The sequence below is a fragment of the Antennarius striatus genome, chromosome 23 (assembly GCF_040054535.1).
Source record: "Antennarius striatus isolate MH-2024 chromosome 23, ASM4005453v1, whole genome shotgun sequence".
Classification (NCBI taxonomy): Eukaryota; Metazoa; Chordata; class Actinopteri; order Lophiiformes; family Antennariidae; genus Antennarius; species Antennarius striatus.
The window spans coordinates 2011538-2028993 of record NC_090798.1 but is presented as its reverse complement, the minus strand read 5'-3'; the positions used below and the strand labels follow the sequence as shown (position 1 = coordinate 2028993).

The window sequence follows — 17456 nt, the reverse complement described above, 5'->3', positions numbered from 1 at the left end:
AATATGTTAGATGAGGAAATGAAATGATTTCTCAGAACAGAAATTGAAGATAAAACAATCAGTTAAACATATTGAAGTAATTCTATTTCTGAAGGGAATATCGCTTTGTGGCTGAAGGGTTGGTAAGCATTGAGTCACCTGCCCACTGAGAAACGAAAGGCGGTGTGCTAACAGCCTCGGTGCTGCACAACAATTTCCTTGCATGACTCAACTTTTAATTTAATGGAAGATAAAACTGAAAGTAAATAAATGCAGAAGAGGGTCTTTTCCCCAAAGGATTAGAAATGCATTTCCTTTCAGTGAGAACAAAGTATGCTTGAGGGAAGTCAGTTTTTAAATGGTAGTAGTCACTTTTACCCTAGGGAAGTCATGCACGTTATTTGAAAGGTGTTTTGTATGTAAATGTTAATTTTATTTTGAATCAGTTGAATCATCTTGTTGTCTTATTCATCCAATCCACTTTCTAGCTTTGCTGAACGAAAGAGAAGATCAACGTTCATCATTCATTGTTGAAAACTCTTGAAGTAAAATAAGCAACTTTTTCTGAACTGTCTCAAAAATTTAAGCAACAAATATTGATATTTTATTGTAACTTGCTCATTAATTTAGCTTCTTTGGTACATTTTTGCAAATGTTTCCTTTTTCCCTGTCTTGTAACTTTATATCCCCCCCCAAAAAAACATAATTTCATTAAGAAATTGGTCCTTTTTGGGGGCTTGCATGAATATTTGGCAAACTGAGGTGGTTCATGTACAGCCTCAGTCTATTTTTAGGTATTACAGATGGGGTGAATACATCTGTCTCCTTCCATCCAGCATGTTCTCAGTGGTGCTATTCCTGTCTGTAGGCCAGTGGAGCAGTGGCACCGAGGTATTAAATAACTAAAGGGGTAAAAATTGACAGGGAATGATGTGGGTATTATGGGTATTATGACATTGTCACTTTCCACTTCCACCTCTTAGGTGCCTCAGCTGAAGACATCCGATATCCCAACGGCACTTCAGGCAGTGTGAGGACTGGAGCGGTTTCCTTCCTGATATCTAAGCTGGGTGCTCATAATCATTTTTAGCAGACTGATAGGAACACTCCTCACCTTACAAGGAAAGGAACGGGTGTCACAATGCATGAAAGGGAGCCGCACCGTCACCACTTGGCTTTCTGTGAAGGTATTCCAAAAGCCTCAGAGCAACTTTTGGAATCTGGTGTTGCACAAAACACACTTGCAAAATACCCACTGTTTTTTTTAATGAACATTGTAGTGAAATTCAGATAAAAATAGATTGGATTTGTCTTAAAAAGTTATAAAATATTGGTAATCAGAAGGTGATCAAAAGGAGGGACCAACGGATCAACTGTTCATCTGTAATCCTTGTACTCAGATGACATTGGTTACCATTACTCAACCTCGCTCAGTCGTATCCTCTGGTGTAAATCTGGATATGTGAGTGTGATCACACACACATTGACAGAATGCATGAATCGGATGGAGACACAACCTTTAACACCATCAGATTGCTGGACGTTTCTCTCTTTCGATGTAAATTACGGTCCAGCCGAGCTTCTATTTTCACATTCGTAACAAAGAACATTTCCAGAAAGGGATGTGGACTAAAGAGAACAGTATTGATCTCTAATGGTGCATGAATCACTAATGATGCTGAAATGGAAGCATAGGATCTGTATGCTGTTGAATTATGAATAGCATTGGTTACATTCGGCCGGATTATACCAAATGAACCAATTATAAAGGAACTGAAAAACTATTCATGGTCCTTTCAACATTAGAAGAATGACCTATTTCCACTGTAATAATAATATAAAACCAATCAAAATCAATTGAATTAATTAGAAAGTCCAGAAATGCAAAATGTTTCTGCTGTTATAAAGACTGTTTCCTGGGGATTTAAGTGCAGACTCACATTCAGAACTCTTCCAGAACATATTCAACTAGAAAACTGGCAGTAAACCCCCAAATGTGAAAGGAACATTTCTCTATTTTTTTATTAGGGTGTTATTAGGGTGTTACTATAGGTGCCAACATTTCTTTTACAGCTTTTTCTTGTAAAGTTTTTGTAAACAGCGTTTATGCTGTCACAGGTGCTGTTTGGATGCGACTGTCGTGAACGTGTGTGGATGTTTGGAGTTCACTGCATTCCAGAAAGCTTCTGTTTGCATCTGCGGTACACGGAGTGAAGAAACCTCAGCCAGCTGGCTGCAACCAGCGTGTCTGACTCACACCGAAAGTGTGGAATTGAATGTACTGCACCTGTGACAAGGGAGGAACGCCTAAATACTTGACACAAATTATGACTCTATTAAGAAAGTAAAATGGACTTTGTTGATTTGTTTGCCTCTTGTTTTGATATCTCTAAACAGTGAAGGAATTTCCCATGAAGATTTCGGTGAAGATGATCCCAAAAAAAGTGTTTTATTTCTTCATTTTTAATCAGATCTCGTGTCGTAGTGATCATAGATATAACATAACAACTCCACCATCATTAAATATATGATAAAATACAAAAAAAAATCAGTCAAAGTTTTTGTTTTTTAAACAAATATAAAGAATTTATTTTGACTTTTCAGACAGTTCAGAGATTCTTAGGGACATTCTATCTATCATGATAGTAATCAGTAACAGTAAAAAAGTATTTCATTCACGTAAACATGCCAGATGACCTCATTTTCACTACCGGTGAGTATTTTTGACCTTTTATCTCTCCTGCATGCGAGCTCAAGCTATTTCTGTATTTGATTTCTGTTCAAATTCTTTGTTGTATCAACACATATTTTAAATATTGTGCAGGCAAAACAAAGGAAGCATGCAGGAGGAAGTGTGTGTGTGTGTGTGTGTGTGTGTGTGTGTGTGTGTGTGTGTGTGTGTGTGTGTGTGTGTGTGTGTGTGTGTGTGTGTGTGTGTGTGTGTGTGTGTGTGTGTGTGTGTGTGTGTGTGTGAGAGACACTTTACCTGCAGAGCAGGTATGGAGAAAAAAAAAGTGAAACAGCCTCACACCGTGGTTGGTGATAATTTGATTTCCTGACACTCATATAATAATGTGTGTAATAAAAAATAAACGCCAAAAGGAACTATTTAACCTAATAGAGGAAGCTTGAAGGCAAAAACCTGCATAACTGCACCTTAAATGACTCTTGATCGTGTTATCATCGACCACCAGGCCATTTCCACCACATTCTATAAAACGCGCAACACGCCTGCATTAAATCCACCAATGGGTGAGGCAATAGGGGGGAGGAAAGGAGCAGTTGGGGAGCTGAGAGGGAGAGAGCGAGCTGACGGGTGAGGGAGGGTGGGAGAAAGCAGGCGTGTCAACTCACCACGCACCAGGGATTAGCTATTTAAAGTTCAGTCGTTCCGCGCCACGGAAACCTTTCCATACGCGCCGACCAGGACGCACCGCAGAGGACGCGGTTTAATAAAGGGGAGCGGCGGGAAATCGCGGATGAAGTGAGAGCGGTCGTGTTTCATTAGAGAAACCCATCAACGCATTGATTTCCACTCACTGACTTCCAAATCCACACGTTTATTTCTAAAGGTGAGTAATTCCGTTTGACGCGTGGAAACGAGCGCGTCGGTGAAACTGCAGCTTCCTGCTCACAGCTCGGATATCGAGTATAATTATCGATCAAGGCAAATAGAGTCGAGTAGATTCTCTTTATACTTGATATATAACCTAATTACTATTATGAAAAATGCTGAAGTGCTTGCAGGAGGCTCCTGATTATAAACAACCCTGTCTGGTATGCGTTTCTTTCTTTTCTTTTCTTTTGGGGCTTGTTCGGTGACCACCGCTTGCCAAACTTTATTGCTTACGCATGAGTTCACCTATTCTCTCCACAACTACCCAACAGAACATTTGAAATTAAATAAAACTGGGCTAATGGACCACAAAACCGTTAAATGTAAATGTTTTTTTGCGCTGTTTACGCAATGTTTTCCAGTCACTTCCAACAACAGAGCACGTTGATCAAGTATGCATGGCGACAGAGGAGAGATAAGTAATGTGTAGTGCTCTAGATGAGAGCTCAGATTATCCTGTCTGGCGCAGCAACCTCTCATTCAACCTTCCGCGCGCACGCGCAAAGGACTTTCCTCGTGCACGCGCAAATTACAGCACAATAATGGAAATGACCTCCAAACTCCATAAACACATTACGCATCAGAGCCGCTGGATTTCATCTAACTATACTCATGTAAGCAAGTTTAAATTTGCTGGATGTCATTTTTATTTATTTGCGCACAAAACTCTAATTTTGACTCTTAAGTCAGTTTTTTTTCTTCAGTATTTCCTAAGATATTGAATAAAAACCAATATTTTAGTAGATATTGAATAAAAAATACTCTAAAGTCGTCCTGACACTTTAGAGCAATTCCACTTTTTTTGTCAGGCGCAGCTTTGCATTAATTTTTTTGCAGACGTGCAGAAGTGAACGTAGGCGCCTCAGCCTGGTGTGTTTTCATCGCACAACTGAGGCCACGCCCACCTGACGTCATCGCTACAATTATTCACGCAGTCCCCGAGGCGCTCCTTGATTTTTATGGGAGCGTAGAATTAAAAATCAGCCAAAATATGCATACGTCTGTTTGCATTATTCATAATTTATTTAAATCCAGGATTGTATTTTGTATTTTATGTTTTATTTTCAATGTGAAATCCTGTTTAAAAGTGAACTTTTTACTATTTCACTATGAGGTCACGGTTTGGAGAGTCTTATCAATAAATTAAGTGAAGCTGTCAGATAAATGCTGGCTCATAAATACACAAAGAAAGGAAACACCAGTGTTGTGTAATTGTGTTTAAACACTGTACTTAAGTGTCTTGTTGACAGGAGTCGACATAACTTCCAGTTTGGTTTGTGTGTGTTGAATGACACACTTCAAAAAAAGCTGCTTTATCTTCTGGCTATGTTGAATGTGAATAAAAGCTGATTACTGCCTTCTATTATTGGACACACACCCGCACTTGTGCAGGAATACTTGAAAGTTTGTGTTTGTGTGTGTGTGTGTGTGTGTGTGTGTGTGTGTGTGTGTGTGTAAGGAGGGGTGGGGGGTAGTATGTGCGTCACTCAGCCTGGCAGGCCTGTGTGAAGCTTTTGTGTTGAGGGCAGTGAATCAGGGCAACACTTTAATTTATCTATTTTTTATTTATTTTTTGTTTAATAAATCTTCAGGGACATCCTGGAAAATGGGAGCTCAGAGGAAATGTAGCGCTGCGGTCAACTGCAGAGCTTGTTGCTGTGAGCTTTCTTGTGTCAACAACTTCTTTCACTTTGTTTGCCAAACTCATAAGTGCAGAGAGAATTTTAGAAAAGAAAAGTGTGAGGGACGTTTTGGGGGAAGTGGAGGTTGTAACGCTGACAAAAACACTCATTTGCTTAACTTGGAAGCTTGCAAAACACACCAAAAAAACACTCCCTTTTTTTGTATTTTTGCGTCTCCATGCGTGAGCCTTCTCTTCTAAAATGAATAAAACCACTTTATTCAGGTGCAGTGAGAAGAAAGAGTGGATTTGTTTCCCTTTTTTTTTCTTCTACATTCATCCCCATCCTGTCTGTTTCTTCCTCTTCATCGTCTTTTCACTTCCTCCTCCTCTCTGGTAGGCACTATCAGTTCCCTCTACAAAAAAAAAAACAACCTCTTGTGTAAGTTTTTCCCATCTGAGGTTGTTTTTCTCCCCCAGGCTGCTGCCAGAGGCGCCGCAGCCAATCGTGATCTTGTTCCAAAATTCCTCACCACTGACCGGGGCCTTGTGTGGAACTTTTGTGTGCAAGAGAAATAAGATTATTATTCTCTTATTCTTCAGGGGTAATTAATATTCTGTGTGGAAATAGGCGGAAATGGAACTAGTTCTGCTTCTGTGAGCTATAAATTCACATTCAGGAACTCCAAATTGACCCAAACATAATGGAATCACTGTGTCTGTAAGTTGATACTATTTCACAGCCACACCTTTGTGAAAAAGAGAAGGGAGGTCCACTGGTTAAGAGAAGAGATGGAGGGAAGAAGGAGAGACTTTAAAATTAGCCTGTGAGCGCCGTCACACCTCAAAGAACCTGAGTCGAGTGGCGAGAGGAATCGGGAGTAAACAGAAGGAAAGAGATGTCAGCCAAACACTGGTCTGAGTGATGAAATCACAGTTTACTGTTTGCATCCTCCTCCCTGTGATGAATAAACAATGGTTTTACATCTTTATCAGTCCTTCAGGGAAGTTATTTTCTGTTGCTCTCTAGTTTTGAATTGATTTCTAGTCGTTTGTGGTAATTTTGCATCTTTTTGTGTCTCTTCAGCGTCGTTCTGCGTCTCTTTGTGGACACACCGCCTCTGGTTGTTATCACGCGTCTTTAGGGATATTTTGCATCTTCTTTTACATCTTTTTGAAGCCTCTTTGCATGCCTTCTTCATCATTTGCAACTTTTTTTGGGGTCTTTTTTTAATTTCCTCGATGTGACTTTGGTCACTCTTCATCTGTTTGTTGTATTTAGTGTCTTTGTAAATGTAAAAACCTGATCACTCTTCTGTCCTTTCCCCTTAATAAATTACATGTTAGTTTTATGAGCCTAGGATTAAAAATAATTCTAAAGCCCTTTTACTGGATGTAGAAATAAATCTGATGTTTTTATCTATCCTTTGAAAATATTCATTTAATTCTGATCTTTTTTAATTTACTGTGAGACACTTGAATGCCTCTTATTCATTGTATTTCATGTATTTGTGAAGTTTTTTTTACTTATAGGTATTTCCTTGTGTGCAGATCATAAAAAACAATTATTATATTTTTGCCTAAGCTATAGGGAAAATTTAAAACTAACCAACTCGTCTTTACAAAAGAACCAATCAGGATCCATCTCGGTCTTCTGCTCCGTTTCACCTGACCTATTTCCTAACCTGATTAGACTAAAATAAAAACCTTTTTTCAACTCCAGGTAAATACAGCTCAGTGTCAGCGTGCAAGCCTGGTTTTATCCCATCATTCACAGACATCCTGTGTTCATCTGACTTCATTCAATCAGAAATTGTTTTAAATTTCTGAGCAGATATAGATGATTACTTTTTTTTTAGTTCCTATGGTTCCTGCTCCTCATTGACGTCCGTCTCTTGGATTAACCTGCATGAGGATAATGATCTGTTGTAAATACTGACTGGCTTGTTGCCGGGGACAACGTGCCATTCAGTCGTACTGTCAGCTTACATTAGACCAGAATGTCCCTGAAGCTGTCGGATCATAATTCCATTAAACTGTGACCTGTCGAGGAAACAAAGAGCCGTTGGCAGTGCGGAACATCAGACGAGGTGTACATACCTGAAGGCGTTTTTTAAAGGAAGTCAGATTTATTTATTTTTACGTCTGTTTCTGGGAATCTTGTGTCTTTAGAGAACATAATTTTTATTTCAGTCTATTTCTCTCCCCTCACGAATTCACTTCTTTTTCTGCAGAGATCCCATCATGGGTGTGAAGATGCTGCAGTGTTTTCCTTTCTACAGACGCTGTAAGGAGCGCTGCAAGAGCAGGCAGTGTCCACCAGTGACAAGTGAGTGGGATTTACACTTTAATTTAACACAATTTAAGGAGCAGAAACCAAAATAAACATTTTACCAGCCTGACTTTCTGTTTCCTCTCTCATCAGTCCCCTCAGATCCCATCGAGGAGAGGAAACCCCGTCTTCACTCCACGACATCCTGGAGCAGCGACAGCGAAGGAGGCGGAGGCCTGAGTCGGGATTCTCAGATTTATTTTTCCTCCAAGGCCAGGTTGTCTTTCCGACACCAGCTGGACAGCAACATCAACGCCGTGGACGCCACCTACTGAGGACAGCTGCGGACGAGCCGCTGGATAGAATAAACGCAGTAGATGTGGACACAGTTCGCTTCTTACCCCCCCCCAGTGCTACTTTCCACACACAAGGGAACTCCTGATTTATCCGATTCAACGAGGGAGAGGCGGAAACGGACAAAAATGAATGAACGGCGGAGCCGATGCCCTCCAGAGGACACAACTGACTTGTTTACAGAATTCACAACCAAAAAGTGCATTAAAATTTTAAGTGTTTTTTTTCCTTTTTTAAATCATTTTTTGGGGGGGGCGGGGGGTCATTTATTTGTGCACAAAGCAGGATGAAGGAGTTAACTTCCAGAATGCATCTGAGGAATGACGCCATCATTATAATGAATGAAAGAAACACTACCAAGAGTTAACTTTCTAATTCCGCTCCGTGACCAACCCCCCCCCCCTCCCTCACAGTGACAGAAAATGAGTATTTAAAAAAATGCATTGGGGGTCACATTTAGACTGCGTGATATTGTTGCTTCTTGTTCTCTTGAAGCAAAAACATAAAATACACAAAAGCATCAACTGAGCTTCATAGCAGAATATAACTGTTAGAGATTTTGTCGCATTAATCTTCAGTTAACTCCCTTTTCTTATTGTTACATTTGATACTAAAAAGTATTTAGCTTTTTTTTGGAAAAAAAAACAATGCTAATTGCTTTGTTGGGTGTAGATGGTGCCTGAAATGAACAGAAATGAATGTTAAGTGCTGAACTTTAAATGAACGTGCGTGGAGGGGAGGGGGAAACTTTTGAAAACTTCATTATTTTGTTTTAATGCAAAAATATTTATCAGTTGTTCAAAATTACAAACTGTCAAACTACCAGTAACATTTTTTTTTTTACTAACAAAATAACAAAAAAATGTACATTAAAAAAAAAAAGAGTCTCCTGTGTTTTAATCGATGTGGGATTTGAAGTTTTTCGACATTAAATATGATCACATGCACATAAAATGTTGCTCTAAAAGGAATTAGCAGGTTTCAGTTGTTTCCTGACTGAGATAAAGTTCGTTCTCTGGTATAAAAACAACAAAAAAAAGACATTCATAGACAAATGTTCCAGATTGGTGACCACTGATAAAATAATCATTGCATGTTTTTGGGTTTGGAGATGACCCCGTCCGGGTAGCGCTTCTTAAATCGAGCCACAACCTCAGGATCCAAGAGATGAATGCCATCGAGCTGGTTTCCAAGAGTTATCCTACAAGTGAAGGGCGAGAAAATGATGAAGCAATCCATGTGGAAATGTAGAGAACTTAACTGTACTTGAAATCAAAGTGTGACGGTACCAGTTGGGCTGGACGTTGTGAGGTCGACCGAAAAGTTCGATCTTCCTGGTACCGGGTGATAATCTCTCTATCATGCCGTAGATCTCATCTGGTTTGTGACTGGTGGAGCGGACCTGGAAGAGAAAGAAAATAATGAGCAAAGGTTTCAGGCTGTAGAAACCAAAAGAGGTAAACGACACAAGAGCGGCACAAGTTCCACTATTTTACCTCAGCAACGATGACATCACAGTCCAAACCTCTGTTGAAACCCTGAGGGTTTCCCTTCACCCCCACCTGAAGAGAAATCACGCAGACGATATTAGTTCTTCGCTACCAGCCTCGAGATGATGTTCCAGGAAAATATATGTTCCAAATATTCCAGTAAAATATATATAAGTGAGAAGAGTGGAAGAAAACCCCACCAGACAATGCTCCTTCCCATGGTTCAGCCAATGGCCTGTCCTTCCTGTACGAATGATTCTCTGAAGCTGATTGGTTTTCACCCAAATTATTTCGTCGACACGCTCGTAGCTGAAAGGTTTTGGGTGAAAAAAAACCCCCCGAATTAGATAGATATACCTTATTGATCCCAAACTGCGAAATTTACAACAAAATATTAAATAATTAAAAAATATGGTAACTTTAAAAAAAAAAAAGTTGAAGTGCAGCGAAGATAAAACTTACCCCCAAAGACTGAGACATTCTCTGCCGAGCTCCATGGCCCTGCAGGGTGGAATGTGGGACACTTAGAAATTAAAGAAAATAAAGCCATAATATATGCAGGATGAGGATTAGGGATTCTTTGGGATGGAGGCAGGAATAATTTTGGCATTTAAGTCGTCACCCCAAATGAAATTCACATTTTGACCTTTTTTTTTTAAATGTTGACATAGTGAAAACTTCTCCTACTAAAATAGCGACCGGTCCAGTTGGTGTTCAGTTCCAAGACCTCTACACACACACGTTCAAACTCTTTTGATTGTTGGACTCACCTGCCGGTGACCCAGAGGAAGAGGAAGCCGTCATCTTGCAGGATGGGGATGTTGAGTTTTCTCATCTCGTCATCGGTCAGCGTGCCGTAGGGCAGCTCCATGTGGATGTCCCACGGGGGGTCAGCCATCACCACAGCAAACTTCCCCAGGATGGACACATCCAGGTAGCGTATGTCACAGCAGATCCACTGCAGGGAGAGAAAGACCTCAGCATCCAGCTGGCTCTCACTTGTCTTCCAGTCATCCCCCCTCTTTCTGACTCACCTGAGACGGGAACAGTTTGCCCACGTTGCTGTCTGCATCTCCATCGTGGAGTCCGAGCTCCGTGGCCCCAGCCTGAGGTCCGAGGAGGCCCCCCTCGGCTTCTGGGGGGCTGTCGATCTCATAGTGGACGTATTTGCAGGTATCCATGTGGAAACAGGTGTTGAGGAAGGAGCAGTCGCCAAGGCTCTCGTCTGTGTGCTTGTTGATGATGCGGCTGCAGGCGAGGGCGCGAAACGGAAATGAAATGATCCAATATTTCATGAGAAAATATAAATTATTACCAAACGATAAAAAAGCAAAGTGATTGAGTGAAAGAATGAATTTGATTCTTGTCATTCCATCGTTAATCTTGACAACTTTGGGCGTTCCCAACCTGCCAAACCACAGAGAGCCGCGCCCACAAACCAACAGTCAGCATGTGGACAAGCTCCATACAGAAATAATGTCTTAGCTCTAATTGTGAAATTCATATTTTTTATATGTATTATTATAATGATGTAAGTGTTTGTTGGAACGTTTCTAACAACTATACATTTTTTTTGATTAGAGGGACCTCTTCAGGCTGAAGGAAGAAAAATTTCTCTCTAACATTTTAAGCTTCGAAGAGCAATGATTGTCATTAGATTTGGGGGAAAGAAGATGGAACAACAAAGAGCTGCAATGCAAATTTATTAATTAAATTTTTAACTGAACAAAACATAAAATCACATCTGTGTAGTGAAAGTTGTAAACCATTGACTCTGGCGATGTGAACAAGGAAATAAAACTTTTACTGACCGGAAATGTAACTTGGTGCACGGCTGAACGGTGTCCTCCGAGCGAACACAATCCTCTTTGGTCCCGTGATCGCAGAATTCCTGGACCTGAGCTCGGCCACGAGACCGGAACTTCTCCACGATGGACTGCTCCTTAGCCGTGCTGGCGTTGAGCAGCTCCAGAATCTCTCTGCTGACCTAGGGCATGAATAATATTCACAACACACGACGTCAGCAATCACAACTCAAACCATCCCGCTTCAGGTCACATTCTGTCTGCTCCTCCTTCCAACCTTCTTGCTCTGCTGCTCTATGGTGGACTGTTGATTCAGGAGGCTCTCGATCTCCATGTCCAAGTGAGAAGACTGGTTTTTGTTGCTCCTGCTCTTCTTCTCTGCACCGCCCACTGACGCCAGAGGCCCGGCCAGCTGTGTGGAGGAAGCCGGCGTTAGGGAGGTGAAGGAGGTGTGTGGTGGAGAAGCAGAGCTCTGGAGCGAGGGCGAGAAGCCAGGAGCTCTTTTATGGTGAGGCTGATCCTCTGCTTTTCTCTTGATGCCAGTCTGTTGGGCTCCGGCTCCAGACCCGATCATGGCCCATAGCTTTGTGTGGTCCACAGCTACGACAATAGAGGAGGAGGGGGCGGAAGATGAAGAGGCAGAGGAGGGCTGTCGGACCTCAATCAGTTCCTGAGCAGAGAATTTGAGCAGCAGACTCTGGATGCATCCATGACTGACGGCTGTGCCAGACTGTGTGTGAGAATCAAATGCAAGACAGAAAAGTTTAAAAGTAAAAGATAAGGAATTGATTATAAGATACACCTCTTTTACTTTCCCCCATAAATTGTGTGCATTCTGAATCCAGCATTTCTGCACTGAGGCAAAGACTCACACTGTTGAGTTCATTCGTGATGGCAAGCGAGTCCATTGGTAGCGACAGACTCAGATCAGAGAGATATCCCAGCAGCCTCTTCTCTAGTTCAGGGTCTGGTGGTTTTCCCGTCTCTTCTTGAGGCAGGATCGGTGTGGATGGAGCTGGACTCTCACTTCTGACTGCGGAACCCTCTGTACTGTTTCCACCATCTGGAAAAGAGGAGAAAAACACTTTCATTTGTGAGTTTACATAATTTCCAATAGTGACAAAATTGAAAATGAAAAATACAAATTTAAGTGTTATTAAAGGCATTTCATTCATTGAATAAAACTGAAATATTGCTTCTTGTTTCCAGAATTCCCTTCTAAACCTAGCTGTACCATCTTTTAGTCTTTTAACCTTCCTTATAGTTTTATAGAGAAACTACACAACACTGATGGAAACAGAATTTGTTGACAAAAGACTGACCGAGGAACCAATTTCTAAGTTAAGAGGTTGATAATTAATTATAGTGCATTGATAACTGATGAATCATATGTCATTATTGATGCCAAAGAGTTGCCAGAAATTCCAGCTTGTCAAAAGTCTCACCAAACCAATATTTGCTGTTGTTATTTGTCTTCTGTGATAGTAAAGTCAATACTGTCTATTTAAGGAGGTCATATTGGACATGATGAGAATTGGACATTTTATTTGCTATTTATATTTTACACGACGTAAGATGGAATTCTGACAGCGGCTAGATTGCATCTTTTCCACACAATACAATAAATTACAAATGCACAGTGTGGAGCCTTAGCCTATGCACCCGTGCTTTGTCCAGATGGGAAGTTTGTGTGAGTTCATCCAGATTCCCCAGAGGACGTGATGCTGAGTCTGTCAAGTCAAAGATGAAGCTTCCACTTCTTTTAGGAGCCTGTTCCAGGTGTTGATCACCCTGCTGGGTGAAGAAATGGGATTGTGTCCTTCCTGCAGCTCCATCCGACTACCCGAGGCTTGATTCGTGTCAAGTGAGTGACCTCTGGTCAGTTGGTTCTACTTGAGAGACAGTATTGAAGATACAGTATGTGTATCATTTCACCCCATGTTCCTTCTGTCCATGAATGTTTATGCTCGGCTACTTGTTGATACTGACAGTGGGAGTTGAGATTTTCCTCAATATGAATTATATGAATATAATTCCAATATTTTTTTTGTAAAAGCAGGCAGCTGTAAGATAAAGTAGTTAGACTGTTGTGACGTAATTTATTCTCATTCTCGACAATTAACTTTGACAATTAATCTGCATGACAGACAACCCATGCCCTATTGTTACCCTTCTCCTCCCTGGACGTACCAGCAGAAAGTTGTGCGGGATCTTTCCGCCGCCGTTGCAACCTCTCCCGCAGAGAGTCCAGCTGCTTCTTGTGCGCTTGAATGTTACTCCATGTGTCCGACATGACGACCAGAAGTCAAAAATTACACATACAACATCAACTGTCACAAAGAACTGTATTTTGATAACAATTACTCTCTTTGGAATCTATCGAACTGAGATTGTATGGTCCACCGCAAAGGAACGTCCGATCGGAATCTGGAGGTGACGATGTATCGTTCCAGCTGATTGACGCCTTACAGAACAATCGCGATAACGCTTTCTGTCCGAAGTTATTCCGGATTTTTAAACAAATTATACTAAAACGGATATATTTAATCGGGGGCTTCTCTGTCTGTCTATGCGCAGCATATAGAATCGTGTTTCCGGCTTTGGGAAAAAGATTCTCATCGGACTTATTTTAGACACGGACTTAACCGTGTGACGTCACTGAAACGAAAACCCTATTTCCTGTGTTTTAACGTTAACAGCGTTAATGCTACAACTCTGAATAAATACGTATTTTCTGTCACATTAATAAGTTATATTGCAATTCAGCAGTCGTTGTCTTTATTTTTTTTACTTCGTTTAATTTTAGCTTCTTTTTTTTTTTTTACTATCACGTCATTATTGTTCCAATCCAGAGCAAAGATGGCGGAACACGAAAAGCTAACAGAGCCTGAGACACACAAGGATGAGCTGCAAACTTTGAAGGTACTGTCTCATCATTATACGTATATTTATATTGAACAAATCGAGTTTTCCCGATTTGTTAATATATCGTGAGATCTCTGTCGTGTTTTGTCATTATTTGCTTGCTGCAAGTCTCTACTGTATCTGTTATGGTGTCTGTTTTCGTGTCACTTTCTTGTATGATTATGCTAAATTAGAACATGTTTCTAAACACCCTATGTTCACTAATGCTAATCATCTTCAATACATATTCTTCTTAAAATTTATGCCTTCAGAATAACTCAGTCCATAGTCTGTAGATTGTTGCAATCCATAGAAATGCATATAATTAATATATACAGTATCTGTATGTTATTTGTTATTACCTCTCCCCTCCTTCTCCATATCATTCCATTACAGGAGCTTGTGGATGACCTGTATAAATTCAGAGATTGCTATTTTGAGGCTCACAGTTTGGAAGAAGCGGCAAAGAAACAAAGTGATGTTACCCAGGAGTTAGAGAAGACTTTGAAGAAGCTGGAGGAGAAAGAAGGTGAATAATTTGTCTAAACTGATGCACAATAGACTTTAATTTGCAGAATGTTGTTCATATTCATGTTCCTGTGTCTGATTTCCCAACAGATGAATTTAAACACAAAGCAGAGTTTCTGCTGCTGAAGGGCAGGTGTCTAAACATAGCTCCTGACTTCAGCGCTGAAGCATACAAGTGCCTTTCCCAGGCAGTGAAGTTGGAGCCTGGACTGATTGAAGGCTGGAACACATTAGGGGAGCAGCACTGGAAAAAAGGAGACTTGATAGGTGCCAAGAATTGTTTCACTGGAGCCTTGCAACAGGTACACTAAGAACATGAAGAGAGAAGAAAGCCATTGTTTATGCTTATCTTATTAACTCACCCATCACATACCTCATCTTTCACCTCCTTAGAGCAAGAACAAAGTGTCTCTACGCAGCCTTTCTATGGTGCTGAGACAGCTACCTGTGACAGACAAGGTTCAACAAGGCAAGCAGTTGCTGGAGAGTATGGACATGGCCCGAGAAGCTGTGCAGCTGGATGTACAAGACGGGACGTCCTGGTGTGAGTAGAACGTCTTGAGTACTTGATAAGCAAATAAATGAGATAAGACTGCATCGCGGGGAAGATATCATATTTTTTTTATAACCCTTAATAAGGAGCCTGTTTCACAGATCCAGAGCTGAAGTTTACATTTACTGAATGGAGTTTAGATCCTTGTTAAAAGATATTTATCATAAAAACCGGGTGCATTGACGGTATTTGGCCACTAGACGGAGACAAACACCAGTATTTAAATTCTGTACAGTTTAAAATTGAATTGACCTAATCAATCAAAATTTTGAGTGTCGAATTAATAGTAGTTCCTTGCTGTATATATTTCACTGCCCATGTTAGCCTCATATTAATCAATATTTATTATGATATTTTGAATTAATACTCATTATTACTGCTGTACACTCAAATGTCTCAAATCTTGAACGGTATTATTTAATTTCCAGATATCTTGGGAAATGCCTACCTATCTCTCTTTTTCGGCTGTGGACAGAATCCGCAGTTGTCTCAGCAAGCTTTTACCGCTTATGCACAATCTGTAAGTACCAAGCACCAAACACGTCTGTTAAAATTCAGCACTGATCAACTAATTTCCCTGATGGACCCTCCTGAAGGGATAAATAAAGTCCTACTCTATCTCTCTAATCACACTAGTGCACTAATATTGTTTCTGTTTGCTGTGTGTAGGAAAGAGTGGACAAATCTGCCTCCTTTAACTCAGATCTACATTTCAACCGATCCAGTTTGTTCCAGTATGAGGAGATGTATGGGTCTGCGCTTTGTGGCTACAAACAAGCAGCAGTGCTCGACCACGGTTGGGAGGCACCTCAGGAGAAGGAGAAGCAGCTTCTGGAGTATCTGAGGAAGGTCACCAAACTCATTCAGAACAAGGTGGGACAAGATGTTGCTCATTGTCGCAGTCCCTGCAACTTTTCCTCTTATTTATACCTACTTGGATTTATCTTTGAGCCTGTTTCAATGTCATTTAGCTGATATCTTCATCACTGATTGACATCTTTGACTATCCAGTTCCAACCCTCCAGTCTTTCCATCTCTTCAGGGGAACGTGAAGACCCGGCGGTTACGGTCGATGCTCTCGAACCTCAACACGTCGGCTTTGGGTCCGTGCTCCTCCTCTGACTTCCGGTCTCCGATGGGCCGCGTCGGTAGCCTGGAGCCTCGCACTCTGTCCTCCCTCCAACATGGCAACAACGTCGGAGTGGCTGCCTTGGGCAAGGTGGTGTTCAGCGTGACCTCTGAGGGCAGCATGGCCTTGTGAGTACAGCCTAGTTTACAGAACCGCGTACCTTTACTGGAGAAACAAATGTTTAATGAAGTGTTTTTTCCCTGCAGTACTTTTGGCATGGTGGACAGCGAGGAGGTGTGTGTAGTGGTGATGGTTTACAACTCAGCAGATGGCTGGGGGGTCCTGATAGGAGACACAGTCGTCATTCCTGAGCCTCACGTCAAGCAAAACAGTATAACACACGGATCTGAGGTCAGTGTTTGGGAACACTCCCCTTTATTTTGGTCTTATTCTGGCAAAACGGTCTGACGTTCACGTTTCCTTCCTCTGGCAGTCGTTTGACTTCAGAAGCATACGAGTGGACTCGCCTTTGCTCCTCATCGTCAACGGCAAGAAACAAAACATCCACAGTCAGACTGCTGCCTCCATCAGCTACACGCCTCACTGGAATTGAGCGACGGGCACGAGGACCACAGTTTGGAATTTTGAAGGAGAATTCTGGAAATATAAACTTTCCAAAGTCTGTTCTTTTTTATCTGTTCTGTTTTGCAAATGTTTTGATTTGTAACCATTTCATTTTTATGTTGAGTTCTGTAAATCTATGAGCTTGTGAAGCTCTGACAATGTGATGTCATATTTGTGACTCTAGGGTACCCATAAAGAAATCCTTTTATTTTAATCGCGTGGCAACTGGAAAACCTGTTTTAGGAAACGCGATCCGCTCCAGCAGTTGATTGTCGAAAGAAAGTTAGAGAGACATCAATCATGTGATACAAGTTCATTACAATCTGAGGAAAAATATTTTCAGAATTAAATAAAATTCACAAAACATATGTCAGTACATATGACATGCATACATATGCAGTGAATAAGCATATAGACATTTATAAAATACAAGTATATACTAAGGCCTTTAGACTGACGCAGCTGAAAGAATCAGATCATTTTATTCCACACTTTTAATTGTGTGATGTCAAAATGTGTTGTTCGTCAAACATCTGCTTGCAATGTAGAATGTTCCATACCAGTAAATGAAATGTAAACGTGGATCTAGTGTCATCAACAACCAATCAGCTGCTCCGGTCTCTTGAACAATAATAGGAATG

At 41.0% G+C, this 17456-nt stretch overlaps 3 protein-coding genes across 3 annotated transcripts; 2 read left to right on the top strand and 1 right to left on the bottom strand.

Moving 5' to 3' along the window:
- Nucleotides 1-3355: 3355 nt before the first annotated feature.
- si:ch211-237l4.6 (uncharacterized protein LOC446130 homolog) lies at nt 3356-8063 on the top strand. The gene is made up of 3 exons (XM_068308585.1): nt 3356-3551; nt 7451-7545; nt 7642-8063. The coding sequence occupies exons 2-3, from the start codon at nt 7461-7463 to the stop codon at nt 7821-7823; spliced, it is 267 nt and encodes an 88-aa protein (XP_068164686.1). The 5' UTR covers nt 3356-3551; nt 7451-7460; the 3' UTR covers nt 7824-8063.
- mettl3 (methyltransferase like 3) lies at nt 8047-13571 on the bottom strand. Its single transcript, XM_068308584.1, has 11 exons — nt 13328-13571; nt 12010-12200; nt 11415-11867; nt 11144-11319; nt 10367-10580; nt 10103-10290; nt 9795-9833; nt 9533-9641; nt 9339-9404; nt 9132-9244; nt 8047-9043 (listed from the first exon to the last, which is right to left on the bottom strand). The coding sequence occupies exons 1-11, from the start codon at nt 13428-13430 to the stop codon at nt 8929-8931; spliced, it is 1767 nt and encodes a 588-aa protein (XP_068164685.1). The 5' UTR covers nt 13431-13571; the 3' UTR covers nt 8047-8928.
- A 322-nt stretch (nt 13572-13893) lies between these two features.
- On the top strand, nt 13894-16824 carry ttc5 (tetratricopeptide repeat domain 5). The gene is made up of 9 exons (XM_068308211.1): nt 13894-14059; nt 14438-14570; nt 14660-14871; nt 14963-15113; nt 15551-15642; nt 15792-15995; nt 16165-16379; nt 16458-16602; nt 16685-16824. Exons 1-9 carry the CDS (start codon nt 13997-13999, stop codon nt 16802-16804), a joined length of 1335 nt encoding a protein of 444 aa, XP_068164312.1. The 5' UTR covers nt 13894-13996; the 3' UTR covers nt 16805-16824.
- Nucleotides 16825-17456: the final 632 nt, after the last annotated feature.

Excerpts from the sequence above, each read along its gene's own strand:
- si:ch211-237l4.6 (XM_068308585.1), top strand. The coding sequence starts at position 7,461 with ATGGGTGTGAAGATGCTGCAGTGTTTTCCTTTCTACAGACGCTGTAAG. Across the intron at positions 7,546-7,641 it reads GCAGTGTCCACCAGTGACAA|TCCCCTCAGATCCCATCGAG; the intron begins GTGAGTGGGATT and ends CTCTCTCATCAG.
- mettl3 (XM_068308584.1), bottom strand. The coding sequence starts at position 13,430 with ATGTCGGACACATGGAGTAACATTCAAGCGCACAAGAAGCAGCTGGAC. Across the intron at positions 12,201-13,327 it reads TCCCGCACAACTTTCTGCTG|ATGGTGGAAACAGTACAGAG; the intron begins GTACGTCCAGGG and ends CCTCTTTTCCAG. Across the intron at positions 11,868-12,009 it reads TCACGAATGAACTCAACAGT|TCTGGCACAGCCGTCAGTCA; the intron begins GTGAGTCTTTGC and ends TCTCACACACAG.
- ttc5 (XM_068308211.1), top strand. The coding sequence starts at position 13,997 with ATGGCGGAACACGAAAAGCTAACAGAGCCTGAGACACACAAGGATGAG. Across the intron at positions 14,571-14,659 it reads GAAGCTGGAGGAGAAAGAAG|ATGAATTTAAACACAAAGCA; the intron begins GTGAATAATTTG and ends ATTTCCCAACAG. Across the intron at positions 15,996-16,164 it reads CCAAACTCATTCAGAACAAG|GGGAACGTGAAGACCCGGCG; the intron begins GTGGGACAAGAT and ends CCATCTCTTCAG.